Source organism: Lithobates pipiens, unplaced genomic scaffold, assembly GCF_037356315.1.
Source record: "Lithobates pipiens isolate NorthernLeopardFrog02 unplaced genomic scaffold, aLitPip1_a1.2 Scaffold_18, whole genome shotgun sequence".
Lineage (NCBI taxonomy): Eukaryota > Metazoa > Chordata > Amphibia > Anura > Ranidae > Lithobates > Lithobates pipiens.
Window position 1 is genome coordinate 17,165,354 of NW_027507758.1, and position 27,360 is coordinate 17,192,713.

Consider the following 27,360-nt stretch of genomic DNA (forward strand, 5'->3'; position numbering starts at 1 on the left):
TTTTTAGCACTGATCACTGTATTAGCCACTGGTCCCCAAAAAAGCGTCAGAAGTGTCAGTTAGGTGTCTGATTTGTCCGTTGCAACGTTGCAGTCTCTATATAAGTCGCTGATCGCCACCATTACAAAATAAAGTATTACAAATATATAGGAAGGAGGTAAACAGATCCTTAGTCCTGAGGTTTATCTGTGTCTGTGAGACTGTTGCTTATGGCACAGCATTTCAGGAGTAAATGAAACAACAAATCTAATTTTATTTTATGCAAATTTCATGACACGTCAAAACCCACACTCTTATCTGAAGCCACACCCACCACCATGGCTAGGGCTTTTTTTTTTTTTAAGAAAGAAAGGTGACAACCCCCAATATCTAGTCAGCTGACCACCACATCGCTTAGGCCTCTCCACACCACCAGTAAAAGGAATCTGTGACAAAATCCATGCGTCTGAGAAAAAAAATCTGACAAAAATCTACTAACCTCGAAAAAACCTCACGCTGAATATATAAACATGTTCAGATAAATATATTTGATAATAAAAAAGAACTCCCCCCATGAGGGTTATCCTGAACCCCATGACAATATTATAAGTAGTAAGTAGCAGTAGTTCCACGGGTGCCCTCGCTAAAAATGGCCGCTTCTGTCTCTGAAGCAGGAGGTCTGACTGCAGTAAAGATGGCGCTTATGTCTCAATAGCCCGCAGTAAAGATGGCGGCCTCTATAAACTAATCTGCCAGCAGTAAAAATGGCAGCCACCTCGGTTAATCAGCGCTATGGCTGCCAGCACTAAAGATGGCGGAAGCGGCCTCCCATGATCCGGGGGGCTGTAACCTTAGAAACGACAGGAAGGAGACGTGTCCAGGAAGAGAGGAAAGGAGGATGGCGAAGAAGAAGAGGGAGAGGGAGAAGATCAGTGTGGCTAAAGAGGTGACATTTCTCATCGACCCCGGGGCCGGGCTTTAGGAGGCGGCTGTAGCGGGGAGAGGGAGGTGGTTGGCGGGACGGTGTCCAGGGACAGCCACGTTCTCTGTTATCGTCACTAAACCAAATACCCTGGGACTACAGCCAATCAGGAAGTGCCAATACTGCCATGTGACAGAACCAGCCGATTTCTGATTGGCGGCGGTCCCAGAACTTCTGAATGGTTCCCATTGACCGAAAACGAGGGGGGGGGGGGTCAGCTGACCGTTTTCACTATTTCTAATTGGCTAGTACAGCAAAGCCAACATCTGGAGGGCGGAGCGTGTGAGATTGACAGTTCCCGCCCCCTGAGCCTTTTCTGGTACTTTTTGTTTAGTAATGTTTAATAAATTTTGTTTTTTGCTAGAAAATTAGTTGTAGCCACCAATATATATATATATATATATATATATATATATATATATATATATATATATATATATATATATATATATATATATAATATTTTTTTTTTTTTTAGCAGAGACTCTAGAGAATAAAATGGTGGGTGTTGCAATTTTTTATGTTGGGGGGATTTACTTTAATGAAAAAAATAAAAATTGGAACACGTATATCCCAATTTTTTTTTTTTTTCTGTATAATGTGAATTTTTTTTTTTTTTTTTTTTATGGTTACCTGTTTAGAGGTACAGAGGAGGTCTAGCTCTAAAATGAATTGCTCTGACGATCGCGGCGATACCTCACATGTGTGGCTTAACCACTTAAGGACAGGAGGGATTTACCCCCACTTCCTGACCAGGCCATTTTTATCTTTTATTTTTTGCGATACGGCACTGCGTCACTTTAACTGACAATTGCGCGGTCGTGCAGCTCTGTACCCAAACAAAATTTACATCCTTTCCTTCCCACAAATAGAGCTTTCTTTTGGTGGTATTTGATCGCCTCTGCGGTTTTTATTTTTTTGCGCTATAAACAAACAAAAAAAAAAAAAAAGCGACAATTAAAAAAAAAAAAAAAAAAATGAACTTCATGAATTTGGGCCAATATGTATTCTGCTAAGTATTTTTGGTAAAGAAAATCGCAATAAGCGTATATCGATTGGATATGCGTTCACTTCTGTGCGCGAGCATGGAGGGATGGGGCGCTTATATTTTTTGTTGTTTTTTCTTATTTATTTTAATTATTTAGTTTGTAATTTTTTTTATTTTTTTTAACACTGTTCCTTTAAAAAAAAAATTTGATCACTTTTTATTGCTGTCACAAGGAATGTAAATATGCCTTGCGACAGCAATAGTCACGTGTCGGGTATTTTTTTTTTTTTTTTTGGAGGGATCTATAAGATCCCGACTCCTTGCTTTGCAATTAAAGTTTGGCTGCTTTGAATACTGACTTTTTTTTTTTTTTTTTTTAAATCTGGCGCCTTTAACCACTTTAAGACCACGCCTTTTTCTGACATTTGTTGTTTACGTTTTTTTTTTTTTATAGAAAATGACCCCCAAATGTGTGTGTGTGTGTGTATATATATATATATATATATATATATATATGTGTGTGTATATATATATATATGTGTGTGTATATATATATATAGAGCATACTGCGGTTTAACAGGACAGGTTCCACTCAGAACAGGCCTCGCCATGGTCAACCAAAGAAGTTGAGGTCACGTGCTCAGCGTCATATCCAGAGGTTGTCTTTAGGAAACAGACGTATGAGTGCTGCCAGCATTGCTGCAGAGGTTGAAGGGGTGGGGGGTCAGTGCTCAGACCATACGCTGCACACTGCATCAAAGTGGTCTGCATGGTTGTCGTCCCAGAAGGAAGCCTCTTCTAAAGATGATAGACATGAAAGCCTGCAAACAGTTTGCTGAAGACAAGCAGACTGAGGACATGAATTACTGGAACCATGTCCTGTGGTCTGATGAGACAAGATAAACTTATTTGGGTCAGATGGTGACAAGCGTGTGTGGGGGCAACCAGGTGAGGAGGACAAAGACAAGTGTGTCTTGTCTACAGTCAAGCATGGTGGTGGGAGTGTCATGGTCTGGGGCTGTATGAGTGCTGCCAGCACTGGGGGGCTACAGATCATTGAGGGAACCATGAATGCCAACATGTACTGTGACATACTGAAGCAGAGCATGATCCCCTCCCTTCAGAGACTGGGCCGCAGGGCAGTATTCCAACATGATAACAACCCCAAACACACCTCCAAGACCACCACTGCCTTGCTAAAGAAGCTGAGGTTAAAGGCGATGGACTGGCCAAGCATGTCTCCAGATCTAAACCCTATTGAGCATCTGTGGGGCATCCTCATAGGGAAGGTGGAGGAGCGCAAGGTCTCCAACATCCACCAGATCTGTGATGTCATCATAGAGGAGGGGAAGAGGACTCCAGTGGTGACCTGTGAAGCTCTGGTGACCTCCATGCCCAAGAGGGTTAAGGCAGTGCTGGAAAATAATGGTAGCCACGCAAAATATTGACACCTTGGGCCCAATTTGGACATTTTCACTTAGGGGTGTACTCACTTTTGTTGCCAGCGGTTTAGATATTAATGGCTGTGTGTTGAGTTATTTTGAGGGATAGCAAAGTGTCATTTCTTCAGTGTTGTCACATGAAAAGATTTACAAAACTGTGAGGGGTGTACTTACTTTTGTGAGATACTGTGTGTGTGTGTGTGTAATATAAATATATAGATTCTACAGTATAAAATGGCGATTGTTGTGATTATTTTTTTATGTCACATGATATTTGCGCAGAGGTCTTTGAAACACAATTTTTTTGGGAAAAAAATACACTTTTTAATGAATTAAAAAAATAAATAAATAACACAAAGTACAGTGACAGTGCATCCGGAAAGTATTCACAGCATTTCACTTTTTCCACATTTTTTTTTTTTATGTTAGTCTTATTCCAAAATGGATTAAATTCAAGAATTTTCCTCTAAATTCTACAAACAATCCCCCATAATGACAACGTATAAGAAGTTTGAAATCTTTGCAAATTTATTAAAAATAAAAAAAGGAAAAAAATTCCCATGTACAGAAGTATCACAGCCTTTGCTCAATACTTTGGTGAAGCTCCTTCGGCACCAATTACAGCCTCAAGTCTTGGTGAGTATGATGCTACAAGCTCGGCACACCTATTTTTGGGCAGTTTCTCCCATTCTTCTTTGCAGGACCTCTCCAGCTCCATCAGGTTGGATGGGGCGCGTCGGTGCGCAGCCATTTTCAGATCTCTCCAGAGATGTTCAATCGGGTTCAAGTCCGGGCTCTGGCTGGGCCACTCAAGGACATTCACAGAGTTGTCCCGTAGCCACCCATTTGTTGTCTTGGCTGTGTGTTTAGGGTCGTTGTCCTGTTGGAAGATGAACCTTCATCCCAGTCTGAGGTCCAGAGCGCTCTGGAGCAGGTTTTCATCAAGGATGTCTCTGTAGTCTGTACATTGCTGCATTCATCTTTCCCTCGATCCTGACTAGTCTCCCAGTTCCTGCCACTGAAAACCATCCCCACAGCATGATGCAGCCACCACCATGCTTCACAGTAGGGATGGTATTGGCCAGGTGATGAGCGGTGCCTGGTTTCCTCCAGACATGACACTTGCCATGAAGGCCAAAAAGTTCAATCTTTTTTTTCATCAGACCAAAGAATTTTGTTTCTCATGGTCTGAGAGTCCTTCAGGTGCCATTTGGCAAACTCCAGGTGGGCTGTCATGGGCCTTTTACTGAGAAGTGGTTTCCATCTGACCACTCTACCATACAGGCCTGATTGGTGGAGTGTTGCAGAGATGATTTTTCTTCTGGAAGGTTCCTCCTCTCTTTACAGGGAAACAGGAGGCACCTGAGCTGATTTCAAACATTTCACGTTCTTGTCATGGGGGATTGTTTGAGAAATTGTGAGGAAAATAATGAATTTAATCCATTTTGGAATAAGGCTGTAACATAAAATGTGGAAAAAGTGAAGTGCTGTGAATTCTTTTGGGATGCAATATAGAGAACCGTTTTCTGCGTCCTTGCGCTGAGCAATGCGGGTCAGTGGACGTGGTGTGATGGAGTCCTAAATCATACCGGTTTGACTGCATTCAACTTTTTTTTTTTTTTTTTCTTTTAACCATTCATACCCAGGTCACAACACTTTCTATGACCTCATGGTTTTAACTACCCAGGCTGGTCCCTACAATTACACAAAACCAGCCCAATCCCTTTAGTTGCACATTATGGTCTCACCTACCTAGGCCACCACATGCACATAGGTCGTTCCCTATCAACACACATACCCAAGGCCACACCTTTAAAGACTCGGCAACCCTAGCTGGCCCCTGCAATGGCACATACCTGGGGCACCCCCCCCCCCCCTACAATGGCACGCCTTGAGCCCAAACCCCTATGGTTGCCCCTTATGTTCTCAACTACCCATTCCAGTCCCCGTGACCACACCATACCGGAGCCGCTCCCTGGCACCACATATACATGGGTTACTCCCTACCAACACACATACCCAAGGCCACACCTTAAAGTGGTTGTAAACCCTTACAAACCACTTTGACCTACAGGTAAGCCTAGATTAACGCTTACCTGTAGGTCCAAGAAATTTTCTCCTAAACCTATACGGTTTAGGAGATATTTACAAAAAGACAGGGTCCGCTGTCTACGGCGCATGCACCGTAGACAGCGGCGCGCAGGCTCACTGAGCACGCCGCAGATCACGGCGATATGCCGCTCGTGTCCGTTCCCGTGCGCATGCGCGAGAGTGACGTCATCGCGGCTCCGGCGAATCACAGCGCCGGAGCAGTGAGACCCGGAAGTCGCTCTGGGATCCATGGCAGCGGTGAAGAGAAAAGAGGACAGCTTCGGGGGCTTCGTTCTCAGGTAAGTTATTCATAATGAGCTAGTATGCTATGCATACTAGCTCATTATGCCTTTGCCTTGCAGGTTGCATTTTTCTTTTTAAAAATAGCCTTTACTTCCTCTTTAAAGACTCAGCAACACTAGCTGGCCCCTGCAATGGCACATTCCTGGGGCACCCCCTACAATGGCATGCCTTGAGCCCAAACCCTATTGTTGCACCCTATGTTTTCAGCTACCCAGGCACATACCTTGCCCCCCCCACAATGGCACATCTTTGAGCCAAACCCCTATGGTTGCACCTTTATGTTCTCAACTACCCATTCCAGTCCCTGTAACCACACCATACCGGAGCCGCTCCCTGGCACCACATATACATGGGTTACTCCCTACCAACACACATACCCAAGGCCACACCTTAAAGACTCAGCAACCCTAGCTGGCCCCTGCAATGGCACATACCTGGGGCACCCCCTACAATGGCACGCCTTGAGCCCAAACGCTATTGTTGCACCCTATGTTCTCAGCTACCCAGGCCAGTCCCTGTGACCCCCACATACCGAAGCCGCTCCCTGGGACCACATAAACATGGGTTGCTCCCTACCAACACATATACCCAAGGCCACACCTCCCTAGCTGGGCCCTGAAATTGCACATACACCCCCCCCCCCCCCTACAATGACACGTCTGGTCTCGGGGAACCCCCTGCTAAAAATGAGAAATCTACAACTCATGATACATTAGTGTGATGGTCATTGGGAAGAATTACCTCCTTACAGATAGATAAAAAGATCCATGGTGTCAGTGGGAACTTATCTGAGAGGCAGAAATGGCCCAATCCTGAAGGAACCCCTACAACCTCTGGAGGAACCCTGGTTGAGAATCACTGGTCTAGATGTTACACACAGTGACTGAGTGAGCCTTGTCATGTAATCTGACATATCCTCCCCTCTATGTTACAGATAGACGGGATGGAGGACCGGCTGGCCGCCTGCAGGGACAGCCTGGAGGACGTTGACTACAAGCTACGTAAAACTGAGCTAACGGAGGAGGGGAGGTAAGTGACCGCTGTGATCAGGGACCGGCAGGGATGAGTCCGCTACACCTCTCTGTACTGACAATAGACAGTTCCTGATTGACCCAATAATCACATGACCCGCCCCCGACCCACATGTTATCACTAAGCCACACCTCCAACCGATGTGAAGACCCCTCTACATCAGGATGCTGATAGGACTATGCTGGCTGTTCTTTCTGAACATGCTGGTTGCCACTGAGCAGTAATGAGTTTGCGGGTTTGTTCTGACTTCACTTAGACCCCTTTCACACCGAGCTGCCCCAGGCATCAGCAGTAAAGCAGCGCTATTTTTACTACTTTACCGACGTTTTAGCGGCGCTATTCGGCCACTAGCAGGGCGGTTTTAACCCCCCCGCTAGTGGCCGAAAAGGGGTTAAATCCGCCCGCAAAACGCCGCCGGAGCAGCGTTTGCCGGTGGTATCGCAGCGCTGCCCTATTGATTTCAATGAGGAGCAGCGGTGAGTTCACCGCTCCAAAGAAGCTGCTGGCAGGAATTTTTGTGATGCCCTGCTAGCACACCGCTCCAGTGTGAAAACCCCTCGGGCTTTCACACTGGAGTGCATGGAGCAGCTGCTTTAGGGCATTTTGCAGGTGATATTTTATTTTTTCGCTATATCACCTGCAAAACGCCCTCAGTATGAAAGGGGTCTTGGTTGTCCCGGGCTGGTGTGTGCAGGTTCTGGAGATTTTTGCATCTAGAATGTAGACTTTGGGTAGCTGCTACCCGCCAGGGATGGGGGATTTTCGGTTAGGCGGCTACAGATGGGACCATCGTTGGCTTTTTTTTTTTTGGAGTGTATCCATTTATTCTAAAGCGCACACCCCCGCTGATGGCCATGCATTGCAGAGCATGGTGCACTACCAATTTGGTATATGTTGTGTATGGGCAGTCCATTCATTTGAATGGACTGCCTCATATACAGTGCACATTGGCACGCGGCTTAACCACTTGCTACCCAATTCTGACATTTCTCTCCTACATGTAAAAATCATAATTTTTTTGCTTGAAAATTACTCAGAACCCCCCCCCCCCCCCCCCCCCCCCAACATTATTATTTTTCTTTTCTTTTTAGCAGGGACCCTAGGGAATAAAATAGCGGTCGTTTTTATCTTGCACCGTATTTGTGCAGCAATTTTTCAAAAGCGTTTTTTTGGGGAAAAATAACAGTTTCATGCATTAAAAAAAAAAAAAAAAGTAAAGTTAGCCCAATATTTTTTTTGCATAATGTGAAAGATGATGTTACGCCGAGTATATAGATAACCAACATGTCAAGCTTCAAAATTGCACACGCTCGTGCAATGGCGCCAAAAATCCCCAAACGACTCTTTAATTTTTATTTTTTTTACAGGTTACATGTTTTGAGTTACAGAGGAGGTCTAGGGCTATAATTATTGCTCTCGCTCTAATGTCCACGGTGATACCTCACATGTGTGGTTTGAACGCCGTTTACATATGTGGGCGCGACCTACGTATGCGTTCACTTCTGCGAGCGGGGACAGGGGCGCTTTAAATTTTTATTTATTTTTTATTAATTTTACGTAATTTTTTTTTTTTAGTTTGATGCTTTTTTTTACATTATTTTTTTTTTTTTGTTATCACTTTTATTCCTATTACAAGGAATGTAAACATCCCTTGTCATAGGAATAGTGCATGACAGGTCCTCTTTACAGTGAGATGTGGAGTCAATAAGTCCCCAGATCTTCAGGCTGGGAAGCCTGAAAAAAAAAAAAAATTATAATATATATATATATATATATATATATATATATATATATATATATATATATATATATATATATATATATATATATATATATATATATATATATATATATATATATATATATATATATATATATATATATCTATCTATCCTGGCTTCCTAGCCGAGGCGGCGGCATTTCTCCAAACGCAGAGGCTGGACATGACGTCACAACATCGCGCTCGGCCTCCGAATGATCATAGAGACTCCAGGGACCATCTGGCCAACTGGAAATCTTTGTGGTCATCATCCGGCGCCGGTGGGTTCCGGCTCGCCGATCGCACGGGCGAGTTGGGAGAAGAGGGGGGGGGGGGTGTCCCCTCTCGCCGCCTGTAAGAACGATCAAGCCGCTATGATCATTCTTATGGTGAAGGGAATCGCTGGCTCTGAATGAAGATATCTGAATGATGCCTGCAGCTGCACCCAGCATTCAGATATCACCGCTCAAAAGTCCGCGACGTCCTATGACGTTGGGCAGGTGGGAAGCGGTAAAAGAGAAATCCTGTAATCCCCTCTCTTACAGGAAGATATAATGTGCAGTAACTGTGTTTTTTATTTTTATTTTTTTTAACAATTATTCCGAAAAATACCTTATTTTACAGCGCCGCTGGGCGCTCATCTCCCCCGATCCGAGCACTACAGCGGGAGGGGCTGACATTCACCACTGACGTAAGCCAGGACGTGAGCAGCAGGAGGTCACGTGAGCAGCCAGCGGCGCTGTAAAATAAGGCGTTTTGCGGAATAATTTTTACAAAACACAGATACAGTGCCTTGAAAAAGTATTCATACCCCTTGAAATTGTCCACATTTTCTCACGTTACAACCAAAAAACGTAAATGTATTTTATTGGGATTTTATGTGATGGACCAACACAAAGTGGCTCATAATTGTGGAAGGAAAATGATAAATGGTTTTCAAAATGTTTTAACAAAATAAATATGTGAAAAGTGTGAGGGGGGGGGCATTTGTATTCAGCCCCCTTTACTCTGATACCCCCTAACTAAAATCTAGTGGAATCAATTGCCTTCAGAAGTCACCTAATTAGTAAATAGAGTCCAGAGAGATTTATAAATCTTTGTTGGTTAAATTCACTTGTATTCTTCTTTTTTTCTTTTTGTTCTTTGCAGAAAATCTTTGGAAAAAGAAAAGAATTCTCTGACCAACAAGATGTCTCATTATGGTGAGTTGGGTGTCATCTTAAAGTGGAACTTCACTCTCCCAATCAACCTTTTTTTTATTCCTTATGTTGCTAGTTATCAGTAAAGTATATTAGATGTACCTGTGAAAAAAAAAAAAAAAAAGATGAAGTTTAACACATTTCTTAATTTCTTCATGCCTTATCCCGCGTACACACAATCGGACTTTCCGATGGGATATGTTGGACGTGAGCTTGTTGGCGGAAAGTCTGACCGTGGTGTGCGCTCCATCGGACATTTGTTGTTGGAATTTCCGGCCAACAAATGTTGGCTAGCAGGTTCTCAAATTTTCCGCCAACAGTTTTTTGTTGTCTGACTTTTCCGATCGTGTGTACACAAGTCCGTCGCACAAAAGTCCACGCATGCTTGGAATCAAGTACGAGCCGGAAGCGCTCGGTCTTGTAAACCTAGCATTCGTAATGGAGATATCGCATGAGTATTGACCTTCCTTTTTATTGGCTCGCCGTACGTCTTGTACAACACTACGTTCGTAATTGTTGTCTTGCATACCCACACTCACACAAATGTCGGCCAAGTTGCAGCCAACAAACTTTCAAACAAAATTCTACAGTTTTGTTGTCGGAAAGTCCGATAGTGTGTACGGGGCATTAGGCAAATGATCTCCTACATTCCCAGGAGTTTTCAGGAAGGGAAGAGGGGGTATTCCCAGGAGCGGAGGAAGGGAGGGGGGTTATTCCCAGGAGTCTTCAGGAAGGGAAGAGGGGTATTCCCAGGAGTCTTCAGGAGCGGAGGAAGGGAGGAGGGGGTATTCCCAGGAGTCTTCAGGAGCGGAGGAGGGTGTATTCCCAGGAGTCTTCAGGAGCGGAGGAGGGGGTGTTCCCAGGAGTCTTCAGGAGCGGGGGGAGGGGGTATTCCCAGGAGTCTTCAGGAGCGGGGGGAGGGGGTATTCCCAGGAGTCTTCAGGAGCGGGGGGAGGGGGTATTCCCAGGAGTCTTCAGGAGCGGGGGGAGGGGGTATTCCCAGGAGTCTTCAGGAGCGGGGGTATTCCCAGGAGTCTTCAGGAGCGGGGGGAGGGGGTATTCCCAGGAGTCTTCAGGAGCGGGGGGAAGGGGTATTCCCAGGAGTCTTCAGGAGCGGAGGAAGGGAGGAGGGGGGTTTTCTCAGCTAAGCACACTTCTCCTGCATGCTTGAGCTAAGGGCAGATGGATTCCAGGAAGTAAATGCTACGTGAATCATCTTCCCTTACTCAAGGAGGCCACAGGCAAAGATGCTGGGGGGGGGGGGGGAGTTTTTCAAAGTGATTTCTCAAAAAAATAAAGCATGGAGACATGGATTGATGGATGCATGGGGGGGTGTTTGCTCTTAATATTAAACATAAATGAAAGGAGGTCCAGCCTCCTTAAGAAAATAAAAATAATAATAATAAGACTTTTCATATTCGGACAATTGCCTGTCCAGGGTTCCCGCAATGTCAGCACCCCAGCCAGCTCTTGGGTGCTGCTGCCACTACTGCACTAGAGAACGTATTACATAGGAAACCATGCTAAATGGACTGTAGTGTAAATCTGCAAAATGCAAAAAGCACTAAAAATGCACAGGTGTGAATCCAGCCTAAGGGAAGCTGGCAGTGAAGCCTTGCAGCTTCAAAGCCGGGTTCCCTGCTGTGCTTTGAGTGGCTATCTTGAGTAAAGGCAGATGATTCATGTAGCATTGTGTAAAAAGGCTGTTTGATTCTGTATTTTCTGATCCTCCCCTTTAAAGAGGAAGTAAAGCCTCAGCAAAAAAAAACCCTGCAAGACAAAGGCATAATGAACTAGTATGCATAGCATACTAGCTCATTATGAATTACTTACCTGAGAGCGAAGTGGTCCTCGTTCCCCCTCCTCCGACGCCGCCATCTATTGCGGAGTGACTTCCGGGTATCACGGCTCCGGTGCCGCCACTAATGCATGATGCTAATGCATAATGGCATGATCACCGTTAGAAATGGTGCGCTCAGTGCGCCTGCGCCCTATGTCTACAGCGCAGCTAGTTCTGCAAATATCTCCTAAACCTTTTAGGGAGATATTTCTTGCACCTACAGGTAAGCCTTAAAGGGGTTGTAAAGGTAAATATTATAAAAAAAAAAAAAAAAAATAACAAACATGTTATACTTACCTCCCACTGTGCAGCTCGTTTTACACAGAGTGGCCCCCGAATGGTGTTTTTCTGGGGTCCCTCGGTGGCTGTCTCTGCTCCTCCCCGTAAGAAATAACCACCTTAATGCGAGCTGTCTCGCATGGTGGTTATTTCTTGCTGGTGCGCTCCTGTGATACAGTGAACAGCCATAAGCTGCCGGTTGTATCACTTGAGGCGCTCCCCCCCCCATGTCATTGGATGTGATTGACAGCAACGTGAGCCAATGGCTGCACTGCTTTCAATCCATCCACTCTAGCCAATCAACGGCCAGGCTGAGCGGCGAGGACACCGGGGGGAGGTAAACGGGTTCAGGTAATTAAAACGGCGGGGGGGGGGGGGGGGGGCTGTATTGTTCGATGTTTTTTCACCTCAATGCATAGGATGCATTAAAGCGGTAGTAAACCCGCTGAATTTTTTTTCCTTTTTTCATACCTGTAAGGGAAAAGGCATAATGAGCTAGTATGCAACGCATACTAGCTCATTATGAAATACTTACCTTAGAACGAGGCCCTAAAATATTGCCCGATACACGCTGAGGGAGCCGACATGTTCACTCGGCATGTCTTCCTGATATCGCGGCTCCGATGCTGAGTGGCTGGAGCAGCGATATCGTCACTCCCGCGCATGCGCGCGGGAGATTTCTTTCCGGCAAGGTCCGGCGTCTGTCGGGCTTCCAGCCAAGAATCCCCTGTGCGCATGCGCCGTTGCAGTCAACGGCTCATTGCCAGGGGAATATCTCCTAAACCGTACAGGCTTAGGAGATATATATATATATATATATATATATATATATATATATATATATATATATATATATATTTTTATTACCTACAGGTAAGCCTTATTATAGGCCTTATTATAGGCTTACCTGTAGGTAATAAAAAATAAAAATAGACTATACAACTGCTTTAAGGTGAAAAAAAAACACGAACCTTTACAACCCCTTTAATCTAGGCTTACCTGTAGGTCCAAGAAATATCTCCCAAACTTATACGGTTTAGGAGATATTTTCCCGAATACGGGCACCGCTGTCTACGGTGCATGCGCCGTAGACAGCGGCGCGCAGGCGCACTGAGCGTGGCATCGTCGATGACGAAGATGCCGCGCTTCTCGGCTCCCGTGCGCATTCGCGGGAGTGACGTCATCGCGGCTTCGCCGAATGACAGCGGCGGAGCGGCGAGACCCACCGAGAAGATGGATGCGCCGGACTACAGGGGACAGCGGTGACTTCGCTGGCTCCTGTGTCAGGTAAGTGACACATAATGGGCTACTATGCGATGTGATGTATAGTAGTCCATTATGCTTTACCTTTGCAGGGAATGAAAGAGGAAGTAAGGGGTTTACTTCCTCTTTAAAGTGGTTGTAATGGGTTTACAACCACTTTAGATGAATGAATGATTTGTATAGCGATGCAAATGCGAAGTGATTCGCCTCAACTGTCCCCAATCCATCTCCTGTACAGAGCCTTTGGAGTTACTCTGCACCTGCTCAGATTGATGTGTATTGCTAGTTTTTTTTTTTTTTTTTTCTTGGGAGGGTGCATGTGATCAGTACAGGGTCCTGCAGCCTCATTGGATCGTCAGATAGGAGAATAAAAAACTCCTTCCCACAAGCTTTAAAGCGGTTGTATAGTCCGGTTTACAACTTTTACCTACAGGAAAGCCTATAATAAGGCTTACCTGTAGGTAAAAAAAATATCTCTTAAACCTGTACGGTTTAGGAGATATTCCCCTCGCAATGCCCCGCTGACTGCAGCGGCGCATGCGCACAAGGGGATTCTCGGCTGAAAGTCCGGCAGACGCCGGACCCTGCCGGGAAGAAGTCTCCCGTGCGCATGCGCGGGAGTGACGATATCGCGGCTCCGGCCACTCCTATACCCGGAAGACACGCCGAGGGAACATGTCAGCTCCCTCAGCGTGCATCGGGCGAGAGGTCGGGGCCCTCGTTATAAGGTAAGTATTTCATAATGAGCTAGTATGCTGTGCATACTAGCTCATTATGCCTTTTCCCTTGCAGGTATGCAAAAAAAAAACCTCAGCGGCTTTACTACCGCTTTAACCAGGCACCGATAGAAGTAGATGTCTATATACCGCTGATGAGAAAAGGTATTTAGCAGTTTATATTTAATGAAATAATTGCATTTCAATGTTCTGTGGGAGATGAGGTATAGTGAATGCCGGCTCCGGGGGTTTAGTAACGCTTTTAAGCTTCTTCTGTCTGCATCTTCACTCTCTGATCACCGTTCTGTTCACAGAGAAAGAGCTGAAATCTCTGCGCCACGAGAACCGCAAGAATATGATGCTGTCGGTCGCCATCTTAACGTTCATCGTGTTGGCGTATTGCTACTGGACTATGTGACGGAGGAAGACGGATCCGCAATGGACCGCTCCCCTGTGCCGGATCTCCTGGCAGGAAGTGGAAGAGTCGCCTCCGGGTGTAGGGTTGTGAACTCTCCCGGGCCCTCCGATTGGATGACCCGTCTCCCGCCGATTAGACAATCATGGACAGATCAGGTTTTTATTGCCGTTCCATGAAGCCATATCCCTCCTAAAATTGTTCAAAGTGCCGTAAAAAACAAAATTTATTTGGCAGATTTTTAGAGACCAGCCGCTCAATACTGCAACCTTCAGTGTGACCAAACTGAAAAGACTCGATGTGCCATGTACCAGAGATTACAGGACAACCTTGGGGGGGGGAGAAAAGTGTGGGAACTTTTGTTATAATTAAAAAGATTTTGTCATTTTTTGTTTGGTTTTGTATGGTATTTTTTTTTTTTATAATTTTGCATATATAAAGCCTTGAAAAAGTATTCATACCCCCCTTGAAACGTTCCACATTTTGTCATGTTACAACCAAAAACTTAAATATATTTTATTGGGATTTTATGTGACCAACACAAAGTGGCACATAATTGTGAAGTGGAAGGAAAATTATAAATGGGTTTTCAACATTTTTTACAATTAAATATGTAAAAAGTGTGGGGGGGCATTTGTATGCAGCCCCCCTTTTTCTCTGATACCCCCTAACAAAAATCTAGTGGGGCCAATTGCCTTCAGAAGTCACCTAATTAGTAAATAGAGTCCACCTGTGTGTAATGTAATCTCAGTATAAATACAGCTGTTCTGTGAAGCCCTCAGAGGTTTGTTAGTGCCGGTTCACACTGGGACGACTTGTCAGGCGACACAAGTCGATCCGACTTAGAAAAAGGTTCCTTACGACTTTGGGGGCGACTTGCATTGACTTCTATAGAGAAGTCGTTTTGCAAGTCGCCGCAGCTGTCGTGTCCAGGTCGCCTGAGGCAGTCGTGCTGGCTCAGTGTGAACCAACAATTAGAGAATCTTAGTGAACAAACAGCATCATGAAGGCCAAGGAACACACCAGACAGGTCAGGGATAAAGTTGTGGAGAAGTATAAAGCAGGGTTAGGTTATAAAAAAATAAAAATCTCCCAAGATTTGAACATCTCACGGAGCTCTGTTCAATCAGTCATCCGAAAATGGAAAGAGTATGGCACAACTGCAAACCTACCAAGACATGGCCGTCCACCTAAACTGACCGGCCGGGCAAGGAGAGCATTCATCAGAGAAGAGCCAAGAGGTCCATGGTGACTCTGGAGGAGCTGCAGAGATCCACAGCTCAGGGGGGAGAATCTGTCCACAGGACAACTATCTGCCCTTTATGGAAGAGTGGCAAGAAGAAAGACATTGGAGAAAGAAAGTCATAAGAAGTCCTGTTTGCAGTTTGTGAGAAGCCATGTGGGGGACACAGCAAACATGTAGAAGAAGAGGACCTGGTCAGATGAGACCAAAATTGAACTGAATTTTATTTTTTTTTGGCCTAAAAGCAAAACACTATGTGTGGGGGAAAACGAACACTGCACATCACCCTGAACACATCATGTGGTGGGGATGCTTTTCTTCAGCAGGGACAGCGAAGCTGGTCAGAGTTGATGGGAAGATGGATGGAGCCAAATACAGGACAATCTTAGAAGAAAACCTGTTAGTCTGCAAAAGACTTAAGACCGGGGCGGAGGTTCACCTTCCAGCAGGACAACGACCCGAAACATACAGCCAGAGCTACAATGGAATGGTTTACATCAAAGCGTATTCATGTGTTAGAATGGTCCAGTCACAGTCCAGACCTAAATCCCATTGAGAATCTGTGGCAAGACTTGAAAATTGCTTTTCAATCCAATCTGACAGAGCTTGAGATATTTTGCAAAGAAGAATGGGCAGAAATGTCCTCTCTAGATGTGCAAAGCTGGTAGAGACATCCCCAAAAAGACTTGCAGCTGTAATTACAGAGAAAGGCGGTTCTACAAAGTATTGACTCCGGGGGGCGCCATACAAATCACCCCCCCACACTTTTCACATATTTATTTTTGAAAATCATTTATCATTTTCCTTCCACTTCACAATTATGTGCCACTTTGTGTTGGTCTATCACATAAAATCCCAATAAAATACATTTATGTTTTTGGTTGTAACATGACAAAGTGTGGAAAGCACTATAGTTTGCAGTTCAGGCACCTTATTACAGACCGTGTGCTAAAAAAAATGTAGCAAGAAAAGCATCTACAGCACAAACTGTGAGAAAAGGAGGCCCATTTCTGCACTATGCCGGTACTGTTTAATGTGCAGTTCTATATAGGATTGCACACCTTTTTTTTTTATGCTTTTTTTTTTCCAAGCTTCATGCAGTATACAGTAGCGTTTCACCGCTACCGGTGCCAATACTAAGCATTTGCAGTGTACACGTGCAAATGCTCTAATACTGAAGCTAATACCTCGAGTCCCAGTTCACACTATTGCGGTGGGAGAAATCCACATGTGATTCAGACAGGAATCGCACCGCATTCCTGTTCAAATCGCATGCGCTTCTTTGCAGCGAGATTCCATCCCATTCGTTTTGTATGGCTTAAATCGCACCACGCCTGCAGGAAAGGTGCATTACAGTATCACCCGCAGTAATCACTGAGAACCCCGCATTGGTGTGAACAGGGACTCGAGACCGCAAGCTGTGTGTGGGGGAAAAAAAAAATAAACGCATCTAAGGGCAAAATAGGTATCGGCGAGTACTTGAGAAAAAGTTTTGGTACTCGGTCTTAAAATACTGGTATATATGGGTGCAGCCCTAGTAGAGGTCGACCGATATGGGTTTTTTTCTGGCCGATGCCGATATTTAGAAATCATGGCGGCCGATAGCCGATATATGATGCCGATTTTTTTGGGCCGATATGTTAGGCCGATTTTATTTTATTTCTTTATTTTTTTTCCTTTTTTTATATATTATTATTTTTTTTTAATCCCCCTTGATCTAACACACCTTTCCCACTGGGGCGTTTTTCAGGCGCTTTTGGGCTAAAAATAGCGCCTGTAAAGTGCCTGCAAAATGGCTCCCCTGCAGTCTGTGTGAAAGACAGCGTGCTTCCACACTGAGGCGATGCGCTGGCAGGATCTTAAAAAAAAAGTCCTGCAAGCAGCACGTTTGGAGTGGTGTATATACCGCTCCTCCACCACTCCTGCCCATTGATATGAATGGGCACCACTGCCGAAGCGCATGCAATGCGATTTGGCAGCAGTGCTTCATGGGCGCATTTAACCTCTTCCTTGGCCGCTAGCTGGGTTATATGTGCCCCACTAGCAGCCAAATAGCACCGCTAAAACTTGCGTTTTACCATCAACACCTGCCCGCTCCAGTGTGAAAGCAGTCTTCATAAGTGATACAGAAAATTTCTTACATTTAAACATTTATTAAACAAAACAAACCTCCAATCAGTTTACTTGTATGTATGATTTAGATAAAAAAAAAAAAACCTATGTATTAAATAAAAACAGGTAGTCAAAACTTTTGGACAAAAAAAAAAAAAAACGGGCTAACTTTACTGTTTTTATTTTATTTTTATTTTTTAAATAGTGTATTTTTTTTACCCAAAAAAATGCATTTGAAAGACCTCTGTGCAAATGCCGTGTGACATAAAATATTGCAACAACCGCTATTTTATTCCCTAGGATCTCTGCTAAAAAAATATATATCATTTTTGGGGGGGTCTAAGTGATTTTCTGGCAGAAAATACAGGATTTTTACTTGTAAGCAACAAGTGTCAGAAAAGATTTAGTCTTTAAATGGTTAAACTGAGAACTTCCACACACAGAGATGAGTTCATTCATTCAGAAGTGTAAACATTGTATCTTTCTGTTCTTTTCTTGGCAGCCTGCCCAGAGAGGAGGAAGACATTTCTATGAGGACTCAGGCAACTTACACTGACTTCTATACAGAAGTCATTTCAAAGTCCCGCTGTAGTTCTAAATCGGCTTTTTATCAGCACAATCGGCCGATGCCGATTAATTAAAAAACTGCAAATATCAGCCGATATATCGGTCGACCTCTAAGCCCTAGTATACTGCTCTCTTTCCTGGCAGCAGTACGTCCATTTCCCACCCTGTTCCTGGAACAAGTTTGGGTCAAGCTGAGCGCTGCTCAGCCATTCACAGGAAGCGTTGTATTTTTACAAATACAAAGCTTCCTCTGATTGGCTGAGGTGGATACTGCGATGCCGTCTGCCTGCCTGCCTCTCCATCTCAGCCAATCAGAAGGAGCCTTGTATTTATTCATAGAAGTATAAGGCTCCCCTGTGAATGGCTGACTTGATTTTGTTCCAGGTACAGAACGGGAACTTCCTGTACCGCTGCCAGAACGCAGCGCTGTATACTGCATGTAGCTGACATGTGTGTACAGTATATACAGTGCTGATAGATGGGGCAAGTGTTAGTGGAGGAAGAGATTGGACCAGTTTGATCCAAACTAAGTATTTAAAGTTAATGGAAAGCTGGAGCTTTAGAGTGCAGAAACTGGCCAGTTTTCACCACCTACACCACATGTGCCAAACACAAGGCCCACGGGCTGAATCCGGCCTACCTTTCATGTGCCCCTCACACCTCTCCCACAGCTACAGCACCCCCCCCCCCTCCCCCACCTTGTCTCAGCTGTTGGCAGCAGAGAGGAAGATTGAACAGATCCTGCACCTCTACACAGCAGACTTCAGCCCTCCTCTGGTTCTCCTCCAGACCCTGCACTTTCTGCTTCCCAGCTCCGCCCCCACCTTCTTCCTGGAAGCAGCACAAGGTAAGAAGAGGGGTGCACTGTCATGTAAGGGAAGGTGGAGGACTCGTGACATCTGATGTAAGGGTGGGGTGGGGGGGGGGGGGTCTTCTGGACATCCTGGTCTTACAGCTGCAAGCGACCCTTTGCGGGAAACCATACAGCTGATGCGGCCTGCAATTAAATTGAGTTTCACACCCCTGAGCTACACAATTACAGATTTTTTTTTTTTCTTTCAGGAATAGAGATGAAGCCAGGGTGTCCTCCATATTGGCATAGGGCAAGCCGGAACAGATCAGAGAAGCTCTTATTGATCACGAACCGGCGCTGACCAATCAAAACTGTTATGATCCATCTCAGTATCCCAAGGGAAAGAAGAGGAAGAACAGTGCGGTTTTCAAACCCTGGGACCGCTGCATGAATAGTAAAACGGTATCACCCACGGTGTAAGTCAGGGGTCTTAACCTGCGGCCCTCCAGCTGTAGCAAAACTACAAGTCCCATGAGGCATTGCAAGGCTGACAGTTACAAGTGTGACTCCCACAGGCAGAGGCATGATGGGACTTGTAGTTTCGCAACAGCTGGAGGGCCGCCAGTTAAAGAACCCTGGTGTAAGTTGTCCAATTTTTTATTTTTTTTATTTTCCTAACACTTTAACCCGTGCCCAACCAGTCTATAGCAGAATCACAGCCGGGCGGGGGTTCCATTATCCTGATTGGACGTCATATGACAGCCAGCCGGATAAGCCGCTCGTGCGCGCGCTGTTAGGGGTCCGCAGCGTGGCGATCGGTAGTGCGGTGTGATGCTCTGACACACCACATCTCCGATCTTGGTAAAGAGCCTGTGACGTAGGCTCTTTACCATGTGATCAGCTGTGTCCAATCACATCGTACCCAAGAAGTGACGGTTATCGGATTTTCCTCTATTCGCGCTGACAAGGTGTGAGTAGAGGAGAGCTGATAAGCGGCTCTCCTGACGGGGAATCTTCACCGATAATCAGTGCGGACCCTTCAATGATGCCCACCAGTGCCTGCCAATCTGTGCCCACTTTTATTGCCCATCAGGGATGCCAATAAGTTCCCATCAGCAGTGCCTCCTCAGTGTTGCTAATCTGTGCCCAGCTATGAAGCCCATCAGGGACGCCAATAAGTGCCCATCAGCAGTGCCTCCTCATCAGTATTGCCAATCTGTGCCCAGCTATGAAGCCCATCAGGGATGCCAATAAGTGCCCATCAGCAGTGCCTCCTCATCAGTATTGCCAATCTGTGCCCAGCTATGAAGCCCATCAGGGATGCCAATAAGTGCCCATCAGCAGTGCCTCCTCATCAGTATTGCCAATCTGTGCCCAGCTATGAAGCCCATCAGGGATGCCAATAAGTGCCCATCAGCAGTGCCTCCTCTTCAGTATTGCCAATCTGTGCCCAGCTCTGAAGCCCATCAGGGATGCCAATAAGTGGCCATCAGCAGTGCCTCCTCTTCAGTGTTGCCAATCTGTGCCCAGCTATGAAGCCCATCAGGGATGCCAATAAGTGGCCATCAGCAGTGCCTCCTCATCAGTGTTGCCAATCTGTGCCCAGCTATGAAGCCCATCAGGGATGCCAATAAGTGCCCATCAGCAGTGCCTCCTCATCAGTATTGCCAATCTGTGCCCAGCTATAAAGCCCATCAGGGATGCCAATAAGTGCCTATCGGCAGCGCCTCCTCATCAGTGTTGCCAATCTGTGCCCAGCTATGAAGCCCAACAAGGGATGCCAATAAGTGCCCATCAGCAGCGCCTCCTCATCAGTGTTGCCAATCTGTGCCCAGCTATGAAGCCCATCAGGGATGCCAATAAGTGCCCATCGCAGTGCCTCCTCATCAGTATTGCCAATCTGTGCCCAGCTATGAAGCCCATCAGGGATGCCAATAAGTGCCCATCAGCAGCGCCTCCTCATCAGGGTTGCCAATCTGTGCCCAGCTATGAAGCCCATCAGGGATGCCAATAAGTGCCCATCGGCAGTGCCTTCTCATCATTGTTGCCAATTTGTGCCCAGCTATGAAGCCCATCAGGGATGCCAATAAGTGCCCAGCGGCAGTGCCTCCTCATTTTTTACATTTTTATAACTTATAAAAATTTTACAACAAAAACGGAGAAGAACTTTTTTAATTTTCAAAATTTTCGGTCTTTTTTTTATTTGTAGCGCAAACATGAAAAAATCCAGTGGTGATCAAATACCAGCAAAAGAAAGCTCTCTTTGTGGAGGGGAGGGGGGATAAAAATGTCATATGGACACAGTGTTGCATGACGGCGCAATTGTCATTCAAAGTGTGACAGCGCTGAAAATTTGCCTGGGCAGGAAGGGGGTGAAAGTGCCCGGTATTGAAGTGGTTAAACTAAGGATGCACCAATACATATCGACCGCTGAGAATAGGGTTAGCGGCATTTTGCTGATATAAAAAAAAAGAACAGAAAGTGCCCATAATGGCATGCTGCGTCCCATTGACTTCAATGCAAAAACTCCCCCTTTTGACTTCAATGCAAAAATGGCAGCCACATTAACTACATTTTAAAAACCTTTTTAAAAAACTGTTTTGGTTTTCGGCCAAGTGCATCCTGAATTTTCGGTTTCAGTTTCAGCACTGAGATTTTCAATTCGGTGCACCTCTACAAACTGGAGGTGGCAGTGTGCTAATCACGGCCTATCATCCGCTGCCACTTCCCTTGCTAGGTATAAGCTGCCATTTTCCCCTTTAATCACCTGATTTTATGAAATCACGCAGTCTGTCCCTCATTTCCAGACACATTCTGCTGCAATGAGCCAGGCAAACTTCACATCCTCATGGCCATATGTAAAAACACAGCAACTAGTATGCAGGATTCATGCTAGCAGAAGCTGGCAACAAGATCCTGCGTAGAAAGTGCTCCATAAACATGTAACACTTGTGCAGTGCGGAAGCGGGCAGCATTACAGCATAAATTACCCTGTTGCTAGGACGCAGGCGACTTCTCAACGAAGCTACCCAAGTTGCTGGGCTTTTTCTGCATTGAAAAAGGGAACCCGCAGGGCCCCGAAACTTTGACCTGTAATGCCCGTCTTGTGTACCGCGGTGCGCTAGCGAACATCCTTATTTTCCGATGGTCGTGCCATCCACCAAATCACTACAGCACCCTGCACCAATTGCATGCAAGGCGTGGGGTGGATACAATGCATAAAACAGAAAATTCAGTGCTACTACCCATACACCACATAGATAGGAGAGCTCCCAGGTGCTCGATCCACAGTCGCTGGCTGTACAAAAATGATCCGCACTCCAGTTGTTGCTCTTAAAATTTCTTCATCGTATTGAATAGCCACAGTGAACAAACGCAGATTAAGTCAGTTGACGCATTTCAGCCTATAAGGCCTTAGTCATTACCATGTGGTTATGACTAAGGCCTTATAGGCTGAAACGTGTCAACTGACTTAATCTCTGTTTGTTCACTGTGGCTATTCAATACGATGAAGAAATTTTAAGAGCAACAACCGGAGTGCGGATCATTTTTTATACATGGATACAGTATAACCTCTCAAGGAAGCCGCCTAGCTCTCTCTATTGCGAAGAAGCCTTTTAGCATCATTCCATTGCTAGGACGCAGCCAGCTTCTGCCACCTACTGTCCTACCATTGATGTGTTGCTATGTATAGTTTTGGGGGATTTTATAGCACAGACATATGTGAATTGTTAGATTTTAAGACCATGTGCAGTTTTTTTTTTTTTTTTTTTAAGCTAAGCCTTTCCTATTGTCATGCAAATGAACCAGTTGGACTAGTTTATGAGCATAGCAGAGGAAGTCAGGTTACAGGATATGATGTACAGAAAGTTAGGGCAGGACTTTTTTTTTGAACAATAGGTGCTGGAACTCAACCATGACCCCCCAAAACCCCTCCCCCCACACACACCCTCCAAATCACATCAAATAGTGGGTGTGGTCATAATTCACAAACAGTAGAAGGGTCTTAAAGGGGCATTAAATATCAGGATTGCATTACATACAGTGCAGAGTTCATGGGGGTTACACACAGAGTGCAGAGCTGTCACTTGTAAACACAGAAACTGGACCTCTGTGTTTACAAGTGATTGTGGTGAGCAGGCACCAAAGGGTCTGAGACAGATGTGTTCCACCAAGTCCCCCCCCCCCCCCAAAAAAAAAAGCCCTGGGCCAGACAAAGAAGACGCAACAGATGTTTTGTGTTGGACTCAAGCCATGAGAAGATTCCATCATAAAGAAAGATCCAAGTTGAGTAACTGTTTAGCATACTTATTGCATACATATTGTACATGCTTATTTGCTAGGAAGATAGTCGGCTTGTACAAGTTGTAGGTATACTTTGCATGCTATAAATTGTGTTTTTTGCAGTTGTATGTGCAGCTTTTCTGAGTAGTAAAAGCATTAACACTACACAGTTTTAATAGCTTCCTTGGCTTATATTGCAAAGCAAGCAAAACAATTGGGGGCTCGTCCGGGATGTGCGCTAAAGCTCAACTGAAGCAGATCTATTCTCTGTGGCGTTTGCCATTGCTTGTGCTGAAAAATGCCACATGCACCGTTTAGGACAAGGGTCTCAAACTGGTGGCTCTCCAACTGTTGGGAAACTACAAGTCCCGTCATATGTCTCTGCCTGTGGGAGTCATGCTTGTAACTGTCAGCTTTGCAATGCCTTATGGGACTTGTAGTTTTGCAACAGCTGAAGGGCCACCGTTTTGTGACCCCGGGTTTAGGAAAACAGGCAGCTTCTGAAGAAAGCATGAACCCTAACGGACATGAAAAGAGCCATACAATAATCTTATGGTGTCCACTAAAGTGGTTTATTGCCACAGGAATCTGTTGTTCCTCAGCCAAACATGCATAAAACACAAAGATGTCACATATGTACAGGGTGTCCCGGGCTGACAGTCATACCTGGTGTGGACCGATGGGAGTCCACAGACGTTAAGATCCAACCAATGAATGTACAGTAAACAATGATTGATCAGTTACATATTTGTGCACTCCACGGACAGAGAACTAGGATGGCTGTCAGAAAAATCCCTCCCTCCCAGATAGGGTCAGCCAGGAACCATGCAAATAAATCCTGAACCGACCATGCCTGGGATGTGAGGTTCATGCCTGTGGTTGAGTCACGTAGAAGTTCGGAGCCAGTCATTCTGGAAGCCAACAATTTTATCCTTCATACACACAGGTGATCATGAGGGCTCGCTTACACCAGCTGTGCCCTTCTGCATTTGGCAGGCGGTGACTAGGTGTTGCATTGCTTCCTCACATCCCGCTTGAAACCTGAACTACCAGGCTACAGCTGCATATATTGCACCCTGTTGTGGGGTGCTTGCAGAGCATCCCTATTTACTTGAAAGAGACAGGGTGGATAATTCCTCCCGCAGCATGTGCACCCCCAGGTGCTGCCTCTGCAGCTCAAAAGAGGTAGCGATTGGGGGGTGGTAAAAGCGCCCCCCTAAACCTCCTGTGTGAATGAGCCTTTGCAGAGTTTTTATCATGTATCAAAAATTTACTGGCAACGTGCAATCTTGAATTTTCAGTATCAGTGGCTGACCCAGTACACAGCAGCACTTTTAGGGGACGTATTTGAGCATCATCTGTTCGGGAAACAAATTGCTGAATATTTAGAAGCACACGTGTCAAACACGTGGCCCCGCCAAGCCATTTCTTATGGCCCTCGCACGGCTCCTGCGGCTGTGGCACCCCCCCCCTCGTCTCCAGCCCCAACATTGTATGAACTCCTCCTGCAGAGCCTGTGCAGCCACAGCACCCTCTGGTCTCTGCATTCTGTAGACTCCAGCCCCCCCCCTCTAGTCCTCCACCAGACCCTGCACTTTCTGCTTCCCAGCTCTGCCCCCGGCAGCAGCACAAGGCAAGGGGGGTGCACTGTGATGTAAGGGAGGGTGGGGGACTCTTGACATTCGATGTAAGGGGGGAGGGGGGGTGGGGTGCCCTGGACATTTAGTCTTACAGATACGACTGGAGCTTTGAGGGCAACCATAATGCTGATGCCGCACACATTATAATTGAGTTTAAAGGGGGGGGGGGGAGAGTATGGGCAAGTGCATTCTGAGCCCAGTTTATCCTGGACCCATCTCAGCCTGTGACTAGGCAGCCACTGTTCGAGTATTCTGACAGCCGCAGGTGCCAGCTGTCAGAATACAATAGCTGGTAGGGGAGCTTCCTTTCCCATCCATGCTGTCAAAATTGGGACTAGCGGCTGTGTCCCTGCAGCCGCTGCGTCCCTATAGACTTGAATGAGCTGCATCAGCGCCCATGTGAATGAAGCCTTTACGTTAGGGTTGCACAAATAGTGGATTTTTATTGAAGTACCAATACTTTTGGTCAAGTACCGATAACCTTTGCAGTGCGATTTTTTTTTAAGCCCATACAAAATGAACTGGCTGAAATGGCACTGCAAAGAATCGTATGCGATTTGAACAGGAATGCAGTGCGATCCCTGTCCGGATTGCATGCGGTTTCCCACACACCGCTACTGTGTGGACCCAAGCCGAAGTCACTATGACAAGCACACAGAGAGAGCGGTGCGGGAAACTGCATGCGATTCGGGGCAGGACTCGCTCTCCATTCCTGTTCAAATCACACGTGATTCTTTGCAGTGCCATTTGAGTCTGTTTTGTATGGGCTCAAAATCGCACCGCAAAGGTATCGGTTTCGTGTATCGGAGCATTTTCACGTGAAAATACTCAGTATTGGCGCAAACCCTACTTTTTTTATGTGGATTAAAAATATTCCACTCTTGCTTCCCTTCCATAGAACTGCTGTGCCCTTCAGCACAAAGAGGCTGGAATCTCCTCCTCCTTTTTTTTTTTTTTACAACCAATTACTTATTACGGCTCTTTATTATGGGATAATGTCACTGGGCGGGGGTGGTCACTGCAGAAGGGACACAGAAAATGATCAGATCAGACTTACGGACTCACACCGATCGGTCATCCCTTGGGGCCCAGTCCGATCACCAGATTACCGATACCTAGCAATTCATAACCACAGTGTGATAACGAGTCATAACAAGACAAATAGAAGATCAAAAATCAAAAATAAAGCGACCCTTCATCAAAAAATAGAATGTTAACAAAGTAGAAGAGGAGCCACACCAGGGGCAAAACAAAATATATTTTCTTTTTTTTTTTCTCTCTCTCTATGCAGTGCAATTCAGGCCTCTGTAAGGAAGTTGATAGGAGATCCCTCCGCAATCTCCGGGCTCACGGGTCAAGTCTTTTAAAAGGTTACCAAAGTCCAGGAGGAGGAGGAGGAAGAAGAAGAGAGGAGGGTAGGACCTCCGTGTGTGACCCCTCTGCGTTAGGACTACCTCTCCTCTCTGCCCCCGGAGGAGCAAGGCTGGTGTGTGCGAATGAAGTCCAGAACGGCGTCTCTGGAGAGCTTGTCCGTGCCGGGGTCCTGTTTCTGAGAGTCGTGAATCTGGACGCCGTCTCCCCACTCCCAAAACAGCCGCTCCGAGAAACAGACGCTGGAAATGGGACAGACACAAAATATAGGCTGAGACCACAACACACACGGAGAACTTAAAGATTATACGTCAAGCAAACACTTCATATTCCTGATAGGTGGCTGCTGCACCGTGTACTTGTATGAGAAGGTCTCCTGTTCTCTTTTATTGCTTTCCTTTGTGTGAAATCCCTGGTGTTCCTGCCAGTCCCTCTACTTTCCTATTAAAAACTGGCCACACTAAGCAGGAGAGCACAGTGTGGCCAGTCTTCTGGCTCTGCTGGGAATGGGGATTCAGCCTGCTGTCCTCCAATGATCAGAATTGCCTGGAGACGTCCCCCCCCCCCACACCTTAAAGTGGTTGTAAACCCTTACAAACCGCTTTGACCTACATGTAAGCCTAGATTAAGGCTTACCTGTAGGTCCAAGAAATATCTCCTAAACCTACACGGTTTAGGAGATATTTGCCCGAAGACAGGCACCGCTGTCTACGGCGCATGCGCACTGAGCGTGGCATTTCCAACAATGGAGCTGCCGCGCGTGTCAGCTCCCGTGCGCATGCGCGGGAGTGACGTCATCGCGGCTCCGCCGAATGACAGCGGCGGAGCTGCGAGGCCCCACCGAAAAGATGGATGCGCCGGACTACAGGGGACAGCGGTGACATCGCTGGCTCCTGTGTCAGGTAAGTGACACATAATGGGCTACTATGCGATGCGATGCATAGTAGTTCATTATGCTTTGCCTTTGCAGGGAATGAAAGAGGAAGTAAACCCATCAGGGTTTACTTCCTCTTTAAAGCAGAGCTTTAGTCATTTTTTCATCTTTCCATTTATTAGCCCCCT

At 45.8% G+C, this 27,360-nt stretch overlaps 2 protein-coding genes across 3 annotated transcripts in view; one reads left to right on the forward strand and one right to left on the reverse strand.

The window, feature by feature from the left end:
- Positions 1 to 755: 755 nt before the first annotated feature.
- On the forward strand, positions 756 to 14,673 carry CCDC167 (coiled-coil domain containing 167). The gene is made up of 4 exons (XM_077485392.1): positions 756 to 925; positions 6,720 to 6,814; positions 9,726 to 9,778; positions 14,188 to 14,673. Exons 1-4 carry the CDS (start codon positions 791 to 793, stop codon positions 14,289 to 14,291), a joined length of 387 nt encoding a protein of 128 aa, XP_077341518.1. The 5' UTR covers positions 756 to 790; the 3' UTR covers positions 14,292 to 14,673.
- A 9,164-nt stretch (positions 14,674 to 23,837) lies between these two features.
- CMTR1 (cap methyltransferase 1) overlaps positions 23,838 to 27,360 on the reverse strand; it is a 97,940-nt gene continuing 94,417 nt past the window's right edge. For both annotated transcript variants that reach the window (XM_077485393.1, XM_077485394.1), the window contains exon 25: positions 23,838 to 26,540. In XM_077485393.1, the coding sequence (XP_077341519.1) occupies positions 26,378 to 26,540 (163 nt within the window). In that variant the 3' untranslated portion in view covers positions 23,838 to 26,377. The remainder of the gene's footprint in view (positions 26,541 to 27,360) is intronic.